Source organism: Hypanus sabinus, chromosome 23, assembly GCF_030144855.1.
Source record: "Hypanus sabinus isolate sHypSab1 chromosome 23, sHypSab1.hap1, whole genome shotgun sequence".
Classification (NCBI taxonomy): Eukaryota; Metazoa; Chordata; class Chondrichthyes; order Myliobatiformes; family Dasyatidae; genus Hypanus; species Hypanus sabinus.
In genome coordinates this window covers 21,100,675-21,115,438 of record NC_082728.1, presented here as the reverse complement: position 1 = coordinate 21,115,438, position 14,764 = coordinate 21,100,675, and the positions used below count along the sequence as shown (strand labels likewise).

Below are 14,764 nucleotides of genomic sequence, written 5' to 3'. Positions count from 1 at the left end.
AAAAGGGGGAAGTTGACCCCTGGGTCGTTCAACTTCGGGGACTCCCTGGTTCCTGCGGGTTGTAAGAGGAGGTCGGTAGAGAAGATGTTGAAGCTGAAAGGTGTCTTTTTCCACTGTGGGTTGTTCCAAGAGCACTCATCACACCATCTGGGGTGACCCCTGCAGAGGTGGAAGATGTTTGGCAATGTTTGTGTGAGTTGAAGGAAGCTGGGAACATCAGAGTCCTGAAACCCCTATACATCCCCAATAGTAGTGGCCCAAAAGAAGAATGGGAAGGTGCAGATGTGTGTGGTCTATAGAACTCTGAACAGGCACACTGTCCCTGACTGGTATATGTTTCCAAGGATCGAAGATGTGCTGGCCTATCTGAGTGGTGCAGATTGGTTCAGTGTGCTGGCCTTGGGGAGTGGACATTACCATATCGCTATGAGTGAGGCTCACAAAGAGAAGATGGCATTTATATGTCCCGTGGTATTTTTCCAGTTTGAAAGGATGCCTCAGGGCATATTGGGAGCCCCTGAAACCTTGCAGCAGGTCATGGAGAAGACGGGGTGGGGGACATGAACTTGCTTGAGGTATTGGTGTATCTGAATGACCTCAGTGTTTGGATCCACCTTGGAAAAACATGAAGCGAGGCTACTGAAGGTGTTGGGCCCCTGAAAGCTGAAGGGTTAAAACTTTCCCTGGACAATTGCCAGTTCTGCAAAACGGCTGTTAGCTATGTTGGGCTCATAGCTTCATGGGATGGAGTAGCTACAGAACCGGCTAAGATAGAGGCGGTGACCACTTGGCCAAGACCCCAGACTGAGCGCTCTGTGCTCTATCCTTGAGTTCTGTGGTTACTATTGGAGGTTTGTGAAGGCTACACGAAAGTGAGACACCCATTGAATCAGCTTTTATGCAGTTAACCTCCCTTGGAGAAGAAAGGGAGGGAGGAAAATTCAGGAGGGTGGAGAGTGCCTTAGCTCATCAGAGCCCTTTGGATCGAGGTGGGATGCAAAATGTGAGGCAGACCAGAAGTATCCACAGTAGTGTCAGGACCTGAAGAGTTAGGTGTGGGGGAACAGAGGTCAGAGAATTTGGAGACCACCGGATAGGTTGGCTTATGTAGCACCGGGGGAACAGAGTGTGGCCCCTACCATTTTGGGGAGCTATCTCACTGCCTTTTACACCTGGGTTGGACTTTGTGTTTTGCAGGAAGGGTTGGCAAATTAGCTCAACGTTATGAGGACATGACTAAATTTGGTGGGGCGAGAGTGTAACACGCTGTCAGGTTTCACTGCTAGTGTAATGGTTTCTCTGTAGCAGTAATGTTTGGGTTATGACTAGAGATTATGGAGGCTTTGGAATGTGTGCCATCCAGTGAGAGGCGTGTTGTTTCTTGTGTGTCTAAGAGAAGGGAATCGCAGTCTTTTGTTGGCGAGAGATGAAGAGTGAAGATGTGAATGGAGAGAGTTGGTAGGCTGCTGGACGGAGTGAGGGTTGGCGACGCTTGGAGGCGTTCAGGGAATGAATGGACGGAACCATGAGCACCAACATTGCACATTAGACTGTTTCATGAGAATGGGCCCTTTTCCTTTTTTTTAAAATTTCTTTACTAACCATATAGTCAAATTAAGAATTATAAAGCTCAATCATTTAATTGCATATTGTGTACTGATTGTTATTTCCTGGTACTGATTTGTAATGGGACCACATCATGCAGCATCCACCCAAACAAGATTTTTCAAGTTCGGCTGGGCCGGTGGCTGTCTTCTCCTAGATTAAGCTGTTAGCTAAACCTGGGGGTTACATGAAAGAAAGGGTGGGGGTGGATATCAGACCACTGGAAAACAATGCTGAAGAGGTAGTAATGGGGGACAAGGAAATGGTGGATGAACTGAGAAGTATTTTGCATCAGTCCTCACTAGCAGTATGCTGGTAGTTCAAGAGTGTCAGGCGGCAGAAGTGTATGAAGTTGTTGTTACTAGGGAGATGGTTCTTGGGAAACTGAAAGGTCTGAAAGTGGATCAGTCACCTGGACCAGTGGGTGCACATCCCAGGGTTCTGAAAAGAGATGGCTGAAGAGATTCTGGATTGTATTAGTAATGATCTTTCAAGAATCACTAAATTCTGGGATGTTTCCTGAAGAATGAAAAATTGCACATGTTACTCCATTCTTCAAGAAGGGAGAGGGGTAGAAGAAAGGGAATTATAGGCTAGTTAGTCTGACCTCAGTGTTTGGGAAGATGTTGGAGCTGATCATTAATTTGGAAGCACATCACACAGTAGGCCATAATCAGTAAGGTTTCTTTAAGGGAAAATCTTGCCTAACAAATCTGTTGGAATTCTTTGAAGAAATAACAAGCAGGAAATGAGAAAGGAGAATTGATGGTATTACAGAAAGATACTAGCATGAATAGACCACTGGCTGATTGTAGGAGGCAAAGAGTGGGAATAAAGGGATCATTTCTTTTTTACATTGTATGTCAATGACTTTGAAATTGGAATTAATGGCTTTGTTGCAAAGTTTACAGACAGTACGAAGATAGATACAGGGACAGCTAGTTTTGAGGAAGCAGAGAGTCTACATAGGGACGTAGATTAGGAGACTCTGCAAAGTAGCAGATGGAATACATTGTCAGAAAGTGTATGGTCATGTACTTTAGTAGAAGAAATAAAAGGGTATTCTAATTTCTAAATGGAAGGGAAAATTCAAAATCTGAGGTGCATAGGGACTTGGGAAGCAGGTTGAGTTGATGATGAGAAAGGCAAATGCAATATTAGCATTCATTTCAAGAGGACTAGAATATAAAAGCAATGATGTAATGTTGAGTCTTTATAGAGCACTGATGAGGCCTCACTTGGAGTATTGTGATTAGTTTTGGGCCCCTAATCTAAGAAAGGATGTGTCGTCATTGGAGGGAGTTCAAGTTTCAGGGAAAATGATTCTGAGATTGAAAGGCTTGTTATTTGCGGAGCATTTGATGGCTCTGGGCCTGTACTCACTGGAATTCAGAAGAATGAGGGGTGACCTCATTGAAACCTATCGAATGGTGAAAGGCCAAGATAGAGTGATGTGGAGAAGATTTTCTTGTGGTGGGGAAGTCTAAGACCAGAGTACATAACCTCAGAATAGAGGGGCATCCTTTTAGGACAGATGAGGAATTTCTTTAGCTAGAGAGTGGTGAATCTGTGAAATTCATTGCCACAGGTAGCTGTGAAGGCCAAACCTTGAGGTATATCTAAGGCAGAGGCTGTTAAAATTCTTGATCATCAGGGCATGAAGGAATACAGGGAGATGGAAGGAGATAGGGTCTCAGAGGGAAAATGAATCAGCCATGATGAAATGACAGAGCAGACTCAATGGGCCAAATAGTGTAATTCTGCTTCTCTGTTATGGTCTAAAAGTAGCCTGCCCCAAGTTGCTTCAAAGCACAAAATAGTTGCTGCACATGAATTACCATTTCTAATTTTATTATCCATTTTCCTAACTGTACTAATAAATATAATTTGCAGGGATATAATGTCAATTTTGATACTTACCAGGTGCAAAAATGAAGATGGCAAAACACTCTCCTGAGGAAGCTACAGCAGTGACCAGAGAACGATATTTTTCAAAGTAGAGGGAGAGGACAGTAACTGTGGGTAGGAAGCTGAGACATAAACCCATTCCTGTTTTGAAAAGCAAATAAAAAATGTACTGATAAATTAGACAGGAAAAAATAGTTGTTTGTCTAATTGTGAAACTTAATTTTAATACAAGTGATCACATCCTTTTTTTGTCACAGTGCTGTGATTAGGTAATAAGAACATCTTACTCCAGAATGGGGTTGAGAGCAAGTATAAATTTATTTATTTATTGGTGCACACTTTGAGTGGCACTGCCTAGCAGCCTCTAGTTTAATCCTAGCCTAATCACAGGATAATTTACAATGACCATTTAACCTACTAACTGGTACGTCTTTAGGTAATGGGGAAAAACCACATGGGAGAAAAACTCCTTACCTCCCACTGGTGCTCCCCCCCCCACCCTTTTCTTCCATGGCCTTCTGTCCTCTCCTATCAGATTCCCCCTTCTCCAGCCCTTTATCTCTTTTCCCAATCAACTTCCCAGCTCTTTACTTCACCCCTCCCTTCCCCTCCTGATTTCACCTATCACCTTATGTTTCTTCCTCCTCTCTCTCTATCTTCTTGCCTTGACATCATTTTTCTGTCTCCAGTCCTAATGAAGGGTCTCAGCCTGAAACATCAACTATACTTTTTTCCATAGATGTTGCCTGCCCTGCTGAGTTACTCCAGCAATTTTTGAGTGTAGTTTGGATTTCCAGCATCTGCAGATTTTCTTGTTAGGGAATTGCTTGTCTAGGCACAGAATTAGCTGAAAAAATTTCCAGCTGGAAAGATGGATATAATCATGCAGAACTTTCTACTCAGTGATTTCCTGCATTATCTTCTGTGAAGTAATACATAATCTTTGCCTATAACTGCATTGATTAAAGTATATTTATGGATGGCATTTGTGACACCACTTTTAGATTGTAACTTGCTCTGTGAGGAGGATATCTAACATCCAGTTATAATAGTGCAATAATTTTGATAGTTAAAGCAATCATAATGATCTTGACCTATAGTAAGAAATCTTTCTCAATTCCTGAAAAGTCTATCGTAGAATTCATGAATTTTAATTAAGGACTGTTTCTAACATTCATTTGCTGATCTATAGTTTTCAATTAGAATACTTTGCATTGATGAGATCAGTGTTCTAAAAGGAGAATCTCTATGGAATGTAAGTCCATAACCATAGTTGTTAGTTATTGGATGTGCATTGTTCCATCTCACTTCATGCAACTCCTTCCCAGAGCAGAAACAAGATCAGAGATCCCTCTAAAAATTTCATGGGTATAGGAAGATGTTTTCTTCCACATTTCTTCCAATTTCAGATTGACTAAAATCTGAAAGCAAGTTCCACTGGAATTGTATATTCAGAAAATGTAAATAATGTTGAAATGAAATTTTTTAAAAAACTCAAGTTAAATATATAGTATGACGATTACTGCTGATATTCACCCCTCTTGGAAGTTTTCGTGTTGTCAACATTGAATCACAGTGCATTTAATTTGGCTTTTTTTTTGACACTGATTAACAGAAAACGACTTTCTTGTCAAAGTGAAAATACAAAATAATTGATTGCATAAGTATTCAACCCCTTCAAGTCAATATTTAGTAGATGCACTTTGGCAGTAATTACAGCCTTGAGTCTGTGTGGATAGGTCTGTCAGTTTGCACATTCTTCTTTGCAAAACTGCTCAAGTTCTATCTGATTGTATGGGGATCACGAGTGAAAAGCCCTTTTCAAGTACAGCCACAAATTCTCAATTAAATTGAGGTCTGTATTCTGACTTGGTTATTCCAGGATATTAACTTCGTTGTTTTTAAGCCATACTTTGGTTTTATGCTTGGGGTCATTGTCTTGCTGGAAAACAAATCTCCTAAGTCGCAGTTCTCTTTCAGACTGCATCAAATTTTCCTCCAGAATTTCCCTGTATTTTGCTGCATTCATTTTACTCTCTACCTTTACAAGCCTTCCAGGCCCTGCTACAGCGAAGCACCCCCACAGCATGATGCAGCCATCATCATGCTTCACGGTAGGGATGGTGTGACTTTGATTATGTGCGTAGTTAGGCTTACACCAAACATAGTGTTTAGTCTGATGGCCAAAGAGCTCAATTTTGGTTTCATCAGACCATACAGCCATCTTCCAGCTGACTTCAGAGTCTCTCACATGACTTCTGGTAAACTCTAGCCAAGATTTCACGTGTGTTGTGTTTTTTTTTCAAGAAGAGCCTTTCTTTTTGCCACTCTCCCATAATGCTGTCAATGAAGAAGCACCTGAGCAACAGTTGTTGTACGTGTTGTCTCTCCCACCTCCGCCACTGAAGCTTGTAACTCCTCCACATGTGTCATAGATCTTCTGGTGGCCACCCCTACTCGTCCCCTTCTTGCAATGTTGCTCAGTTCTTGAGAATGGCCTGCTCTAGCCAGATTTACAGCTGTGCCTTATTTTTTCAGTTTCTTAATGATTGACTTAATTGTACTCCAAGGGATATTCAGTGACTTGGAAATTTGCTTGCATCCATCTCCTGACTTGTGCCTTTCAACAACCTTTGCATGGAGTTCCTTGTTTTTGCCAGGATACACACTCTCAAGAAGTTGGATCTACTACAATCAATTGAAATGTGTTTTTACTACAATCAGTTGAAACACCTTGACTGCACCATAGTGATATCCATTTAGCTTATTAAGGGGGTGAATACTTAAAACACAAAATAATTGATTGCTTATATTTGTAGTTAATTTACATCACTTTGTAGAGATCTGATTGTACTTTGACATAAGAGTCTTCTTCTGATGATCAGTGTCAAAAGAATTAAATCCACAGTAATTCAATGTTGTTAGATAATGAAACATGAAAATTTCTGGGGGGGGGTAATTATTTTTATAGGTATTGTAGATAGTATTTTCAGTATCTTTTTAGAAGTCTAGCATTCACAACGGAGAAGTTGCAATCAATGGAATTACAATGGGATAAAATCCAGACCTTTTGAATTTTAATTCAATGAAGGTGCAGCATAGGTATAGCTAGTTTTAATCTGTGAAACAAATTTGTTGAGTGCAAAGGTGGACTTAGCAATTACCTGATACTAATCCAATAGTAATGTACATTTCTACAATTGTCTGTGCAAACGATGCTGCCATCATTCCCAAACCAACAAGAAGTCCACCCAGCATCACTACTGGGCGATAACCAAAGTGATTACTTAGTATTGTGGACAGTGGAGCTGTAAAGAAAGAAAAACAATGTTAGCTCAACTTTCTGCTTGATTTCATTATAGATAATTATTTTAACAGTTCAAACTCCCATGTTTCTATTTTATAGAAGAGGTATGGTTTTATATTCAGTGTCTGTGTGTATAAATTTATTTATATCCTGGTTTATGTTATGTGTGTCCTGGCCCAGTAATTTATAAGAATCTTCCATGTTTTCCCTGTGAAATGGTTTGATCTTTGGAAGGAGAGCTATTGTATTCATGCACAGTTTTGTTAGTGTTATGTTGCAAGTAAGACCCAATGAAAATTGAAAAATACAAGCCATTAAGTGGATCAAGTCACAGAAACGAAATGCAAAAGAATTCAGTCATCTTTCAGTCATAAGTTTCTAAGATTCACAAGGGACAGCAATGATTAAATAAAAAAATGAAAGTGGATGACAACAAAATAAACTTAAGATACAATACAGAACAGAAAGACTTGGAGCAATGCAAAAAAAAATTAATAAGGAGAATTTGTATAATACCCAATTGAAGTGACAGAAACATGCATTGGTGTAATCAAATGACAAGTTCTCTCTATTAAATTAGTGAGAGTGAGCACCGCTGAATAACACTATAGCAATTGGAGCAGTTTGTGATAAAATACAAGAAGTGCCATTATTATAATAGTATAAGTTGTGAATAGAAAATACTCTTATTGTTTGGCAGTGGCTTGTTGTTTCTGTTAATGGTCCATTTGCAAGGAACCCTTGGATCAATAAATGAATTACTTGCATTGTGTAAAACATACAGTGCAGTACAAAAATATTTGCATTAAAGAATGTACAGAAGTTCATTTGCAGATTAAACTGAAATCCTATTTCATAAGGGATAAAAAGATTATTCCAAAATAATTATTTACCTACAAATCCCTGTAACAATTTAAAAATTCATGTTTAGTAATTTATAAAAGGAAAATACTGATATAAATATCAAACATACAACACACTTTTTAAAGATAAAATATGGATGCTTTCATTCCACTCTGCCTATCGTGGTTGAAAGAATTACTGTTTTTTTTTCAAAGTTTCTACCTTCTTTCTGGCTGACACTGATCTCCAGCTAGAAGTGCATTCAAGTATTATTGAAAATTTTAAAACCAGTTAAAAAAAATTGGTTAACATGCCCTTAAGTGCCCCATTATCCTATTTCTTGAAAGCTGTGATCTTTGCAGTTAATGAACACTAACTTTGTGGGCACATCTGTGGAACAGAAATTGTTGCTTGAACCCCTCCCACTTCCAGTTCATCTGACCAGAATAATTTAACATGTATGCAGAGCTGCCTAGTTTTAAGTATAATAATCAAATTATAACAGTTGTTAAAACTATCGAGCCTGGAGTAATTTAAATTCTGAAGCTAAATTACACAATTTTGAGAGCAATACATTACATAGTGGTAAATGGTAAATTTTATTTACCCAATTGAGAATCTCATGCCGTAGTGAGAAGTTGTAGCATGAAGTAACAGAAATAATGCTGCAGTTTCTTATTAAATCTAAACAAAAGTTCTATGTAATACAGAACTACCTTACCTACACGGCAAATATATTTTTATCATTAGCATGTAATTGTATAAAATTTGTTCTACTTTTGCTTTCTGTTGCATGTTATGATATTTTTCATAATACTGCATATAAAACAATAACATTGGGGAAATTCAATGTGAAGTCAATTAAGGGAGCCTGAAACTCATTATTGGACTCTGCCGGGGTTCCCAACCTTCTATACGTTAGGGACCAATGCCATTAAGCAAGGGGTCTGTTGACCCCAGCTTATTAACAGGGTATTTGCTGCACCTGACCACATTGGCTTAACTACTTATATAAAGAAACTTGAGTTTAGCAATGGGAGAGACCCAAGAAATTATTCCCATGATTAAATGGTAAAGGCATGGCACATCAAAGTAAGTCAGACGGTGAAGAATGGACTAACAGTTAGCTCATTGCAAATAAACTGGGATGATGACAAGGGATGTCAGGATGTGTTGGGTGGGGTGGAATCTGTTACAACTTATGTAATTCACTAGTACTGGCGCTAATCTTGACAAACTTCCTATCTAATTTTCTTTTAAATACAATATTATTGTAGTCTTGAATGTTTACATATAATGCAGATTACTGGAAAATCTTCACCTTAATGAATCTGCACACAGTACTGCACTACAATGAAATATAACTAACCAATACATTCCTGACTTTCTGGTTAGACAAAAATAGTTAATACTCATACAAATAAATCAATATTTTCAAGTTTTGCATTAACTTTCTTTAACTGTAAATTCACTTTCTTTGTAGCCACAACCTGAAAATAGCCTGTCATTGCTCAAATATCATGTATTATGACCAAAAGTAAAACTAGGTGTAAATATGAACAAAAATCAGTAAGAGTCCAAAGAAATGCTTATTTAAAATGTATCTAACCATCAGATAACCTCATTCATGACTGTTAGCAGCATTTTTAACAGTCTGTGGTTGGGCAAATATTTCAGTATTTTGTGACATACTAATACATTAGTTAAGAAAACAAACTGTTCTGTTTTCATTGGAGAATATATTTTAATCATATAATTGGATTATTTTTGTTTATGCCTGTTTCTGAAAACTTTGTTACAACTTTTAAAGAGAATTTCTAACCAAGATGTGTAATATTCTATGGGCCAAGGGGCTAAAGCTGGAAATTTATTTAAGCAGGAGGATTAACTTAGGCAGAAAGCTTCATTTATCAGTTGATGCAAGTTTCTTGCTCTGAATATGCAACAAATTTCAACTTTGACAACTTTTATAATTGCCATTGTAAATTACACCAGACCAGTCATGATGTAGCACTTCTGTTTACCATTACTATTTTCAGTTTCTCAGGACTTTCTCTGTTACATTAACTTCTGATTAACTGCAATTATCTTATTTAGTAATGCTGCAAATTTAGACATTTAAAAATACAAATGATCTAATATTAAAATAACATCAGTATGCTTTTAGCAAGTTATCTGAAGATTTAAAAATGTGTCATTAATAGAATGAATATAATTGGCTGGTTCATTGTTATAAGAATGCCATTTTAGCCATAGTTCTACTTCATTTTTCCTCTCAGAGCCAAGGGCATGGGATTTGCAAACTGACATTAACAGCCCCTCTTTAATTCCATTGCAACCTATACAGGAACTTGGTGGTGTAGCCTTCATTCCATGAATTTATCTGTCAGCTAGCTATATGTAATTCATTAGGTAGATCCATCAGCAGGGTCCTTGTATTCTGAGTGGCTACTTTGAATTAAAACTAGGTCTGCACTGCCAAAAAGATATTTTGACATACAATACTGTGCTAAAGTCTTTTGCACGTATTTATAGCTAGGGTGTCTAAGGCTTTTGCACAGTACTGTAAACTGTTTTTATATCATTTCCTGCATGGGTTAATTTTGATTTGATTTAAAGCAAATTGTGGAAAGACATCCACCTCCATCTTCTATATGCTCTTAAAACAGCAATACCTGTGAATGTTAAGTTTTTGTTAATATTGGTAAAAATTTAGTATAATACTGTACGAAAGTCTTAGCTATATGTATATGTGCCGTGGACTTTTGCACACTACTATATCCAGAGCTGCTCCTGGCAAGAAATAAATCTAACTTATGAAACATTGTTTGCATAGAGAGATCTCACAATATTGGATTCCAAGATTATCAAATACTGTTGTAGAGATCTTGCTGTAGGAGGGGTTCTGAATCCACAGGGCACCTAGGAAGGTCTTCAGATATACTACATTTCAGTAGGCAACAGAAAATTAATATCAAAAAAGTTACAGATACTCAAAAGCTGATTTAGCAGTGGGAGCAGTCAACATTGGTAGTCTATGGCACAATTATAACCCAAGAATTTATATACTTAAACTAACTTAGTACAGAAATTTGATTAATTGGACCTGCCAGCCAACTCAGTTGGTACAAGTGAGATAATGATCTTTTGGCTGATGTCATGGTTTCCATCACATTACAGCAGAAGCTACCTCGTGTCCGTGCTACAATGGAATGGGAGATTAGAACACTGTATTTAAAAGCTGGTGCTGCTTTGCAAACTTGTTAGTTTGATGCTTGTGAATTTACCTGTCTTACTACTCCTACACATTATCATCTTTGATTTCAATTTAGATCTGTTACATTTAAAAGTTTTGTTTTATCACATTTATTTCATAGTGCATTTGGTTACTGACCTGCACTTGCTAACATTAAAGTGAAGGAAGGAGAGTCGTGGGATTTAGTAAGTAGAAAATTTGATTTGTAGTTACTAGTAATGCTCTTGGTTATCATTTTTTAAATAAAAGATAATTTAGGCAGACAGAATTACTTCGATTGACCATCCCTCCTTGTGCTCTTAAACCTTTCATCATATAGCTGGTGGCAAGGTTTCAGAACCCTCATGATGTTGGGCTTGTGCAGAAGCTTGACAACTTCTCTGCCAGGTGCTGCAGGGCTTCTCTGGATCAGTCCACAACATTTCTGCATTCTAGTGATCTTTGCTCCAATTTTGTGTAGCAAGCAGATAGTTGTTATTATAGTGCTGCCAATGGATCAGCTGGTAGTAACACTCCTGCTTCAAAGCATTTGGCTAAAATTAACTCTAAAGAAAATCTTTGCGTCCTTTTTGCACCAGCCTGGAAAAAGTAATAACAAGTTGCCTATAAGTTACTTGCCAAGGTCTTCATGTCAGCCTGTAATGGCATTTGTGGCTGTAATTTAGAGTAGATTTCAGTTCGGAAGTCCTTTTATAGAGATGTATCCTCTCTTGTTTACCAAGGTTCAGGTGAGAACATGACTTAATTAGACCCAATGGATATGTCCTCCACTATCTCTGCTGGCAATTCACATGCCAAATAATACAAGGCAAAAGTCTACCAATACATCCATATCTGATGTTGACGTCAAGGTAAAGTCCTCCAACACCTGTCTCACCATGTAAATGCTTATGCAACTTGAAAGAACAATGAAAAGGGACAACAAGCAAGAGAAGTCAATTAAATAACCAATCTGTAAAAGGTGGTTAATTGTTTGAAGTAGTATTGGTTCTTAAGTTTTTTCTGGGGAGGGGTTTTGCTGGGTTTGTGATCCCCAAAGTGGCAGCATGATGTCAAAACAGCATTGCACAATGATTGCTGTCATGATCTGTCATGCTAACAAACTCACTAGTATAGCACCCAGATTTACTCAGTAGATCTATCTGTGTTTTAGTAATAGTGCACTTTCACCCCAAAATAGTTGCTTACAATCCTACTTACTTCCTTGCCAACTGAATCTCAAAACTCATTCCACATTATCTTTAATAATCCAAAGTCTGAATTGTAGTTACTATTAATTCTACATGGGCTTTCTTCATTTTATTTATATAAATTAGATCAAAAGTCTCATAGAGTATAGATAAGGAACCAAGACTTTAGAACATAAAACAGTACATCAATGGACAGGCCATTTGGCTTCTGATGTTATGCCAAAAGGTCTGTCTTGAAATTTGTTGGTGTTTGTAAGCACCCTGTTTTTTTCTCCCTTTACCCATTTATAGATGGGTTCTTTAGAACTGCTTGGAAATTTGTTTAAAATTAAAACCACATTCACTACATATATTAAGTAAATTGTCAAGTAATAAACATGCAAGAAATTGTTTCCTGTGTTGGACAATTCATGTTTTCAACAATATAACTTTTTGGCAAAACAATTATAAATAGTGCAAGAATAATTATATTTGAGAAAGGCCTTTGGCCTTTTTAATTCTTATCTTTTTAAAGTCACATCTTCCTTGAAACAATTTTATATTCTTTGTGGAAGTAACTGATGTATTTTCCAACAATGGTTTACCTTCCACTAGTTTGAATCTTTAACTTTGTCTTTTTCCATTCCTTAACAATTTAACAATGACCTGTAGAGGGTCATGTAGCATAAGCCTCGCAAATCTTGTCAACCATCAAACATCCATTTACAATAATCCTATTTATTTCTCCCCACATTCCCTTGAATTTTCCCAGATGCTACCATTCACAGACACACTAGGGGCAGTTCACAGTGGCCATTTACCTAACAAACCACACATCTTTGGCATGTGGAAGGAAACCAAAGATTCCAGAGGACATCTATGTAGTCAAGGGGAGAATATGTAAACTCCACAGATAGCAGAAGTCAGGAGTGAACCTGAAAGGAGCTGTGAGACAGCAGCTCTATGGTGTCACTAACATTTACCATGCCTCTTCTGCAATGCTGAAAAGTTCCTCAATCACTAAGGACTGCCTCGAATAGTTGAATGAATTATTTGTATTCAAAATTGAATCGACTTGGTTGTTGTTTTAGCTTGATTGTTTAAATTTTTGCTTATTGCTACTTTGCATTGATTAGATGCACTGAACACTTAGTTTGTTAGTATTCCTTTTATCTTTTCTACAGAGTTCTAGATCAAATATCCAGAACATGTTCAACCCATAAATTCCTTTCTTGAGTCTATGTGAATCATTCTGGTTTTTCAATCTCAACTCTATAAACCTAATAGTAATGATCTAGGTTGGGCCCCTGCCTGTCAGATTTAGACCAACAAAGCACCGTTTTACACTATTTACAATGCATTATTTACACGGTCAGGCCCAGAAACTTTAAAGAGCTGAGGCTAAGTTTATAAGCATCTAACTTAAAATTACCACCTATTTGCTCCTACTTTAAATTCTTTAAGTAGCAGAGAACAGAATTGGCAGTAACAGAATAATTCAGGACAGGGAAGTGAGTTTGGCTAATTTCAAGCACTGGACCATACCAGGAAGATAACCAGGCCAAAAATGAAGAGTAAATAAAGGCACAAATTCCCTTCTACTGGAAGCGAGGCGTGGATTTTTAATGTTGGTAAAAAGTAGTGAGAAAATTAAGCCGGTTGATCACTGCTACAATGGATTACAGCAGTAACTTTATACTATTAAGCATAAATAGCAAATTAGTTTGCCATTCTGTACTGAAAGCAGGAACATTTCCATGTTATTGAATCATCTTGTTTTGAAACATACTGATGGAAGAATTGATTCATTTGAAGAATATAATAGCAAAGGTCTTTGACATGTATCAGGATTTCAAGTGTTACCAGATGTACTGCTATGAATTAAAATGTAAATTTAAATGATGTGCAGTAAATGGTCAATAAAGTGAAAATTCAGCAGGTTGTTTCCTGGTTTGTAAAAGTTGAGCAAAATTTGGTCCTAATCAATGTATAGTGATAAATACAAGATATTTTCTAACAATACAAATGAGGAGGGGAAGAGTGTTGGGGAAACAAGCACTCCTGCTTCTCCCAACTACCTTTGAGCTACGTAAATTGTTAATTGCAGGTAATACACAGGCCCAAATTTCTCAGCTCTAGCCTAAAAAAGGTATATGTAGCCTCAGGACAAACCAGTTTGGAATGGGAAATCAAGAGGCATGCTAAAAGAGCCCAAACCATGTTTTGCTGGACAAAGTATGCCACTTGTTTGTCCTTGCACAATATATTACAATTCATAATCACCAAGGTTTATACAGTGCAATTTGTAGACCTAACATGTTTGGAAAGAATAAAAGAGTAAAACATTGGTATTTTGGTGCATGCAGTTGATCTAACCACCACAAATGTAGAGTACAGGTATATAATAATTTCTGCAATTGTATAGTTCAGATTTATCCTCAAAAGTACACAATGTGCAAGTTCACAAGGAGAGAAATCACAAAAAGGTGAGAGAAAGAGACAGCAGAGGAAAGTGGAAATGAGTAGAAACTCAAGAGGAAATGCTGTAATAAGGCATTCAGCCTTTGGTAAGATTGAAATTCCAATGAATGTATCTGAGGTGGTAAAGATTGACACTGGTGTTTTAACAAAGAAAAAACACGCGCGCGCACACACATACACACACGCACACATGCC

At 37.6% G+C, this 14,764-nt stretch overlaps 2 protein-coding genes across 12 annotated transcripts in view; one reads left to right on the top strand and one right to left on the bottom strand.

Moving 5' to 3' along the window:
* Window positions 1-14,764, bottom strand: part of LOC132380023 (monocarboxylate transporter 7-like) — a 41,359-nt gene that overhangs the window by 10,784 nt on the left and 15,811 nt on the right. For 10 of the 11 annotated variants that reach the window (XM_059948488.1, XM_059948487.1, XM_059948489.1 and 7 more), the window contains 2 exons: window positions 6,678-6,821; window positions 3,526-3,654 (listed from right to left, as the gene is read on the bottom strand). In XM_059948488.1, coding sequence (XP_059804471.1) covers window positions 3,526-3,654; window positions 6,678-6,821 — 273 coding nt within the window. Of the gene's footprint in view, window positions 1-3,525; window positions 3,655-6,677; window positions 6,822-11,191 lie in introns of all 11 variants that reach the window. The other variant, XM_059948496.1, reaches the window with a different exon arrangement.
* The window catches only part of LOC132380025 (archaemetzincin-2), a 67,703-nt gene that overhangs the window by 44,942 nt on the left and 7,997 nt on the right, over window positions 1-14,764 (top strand). The window lies entirely within an intron of this gene.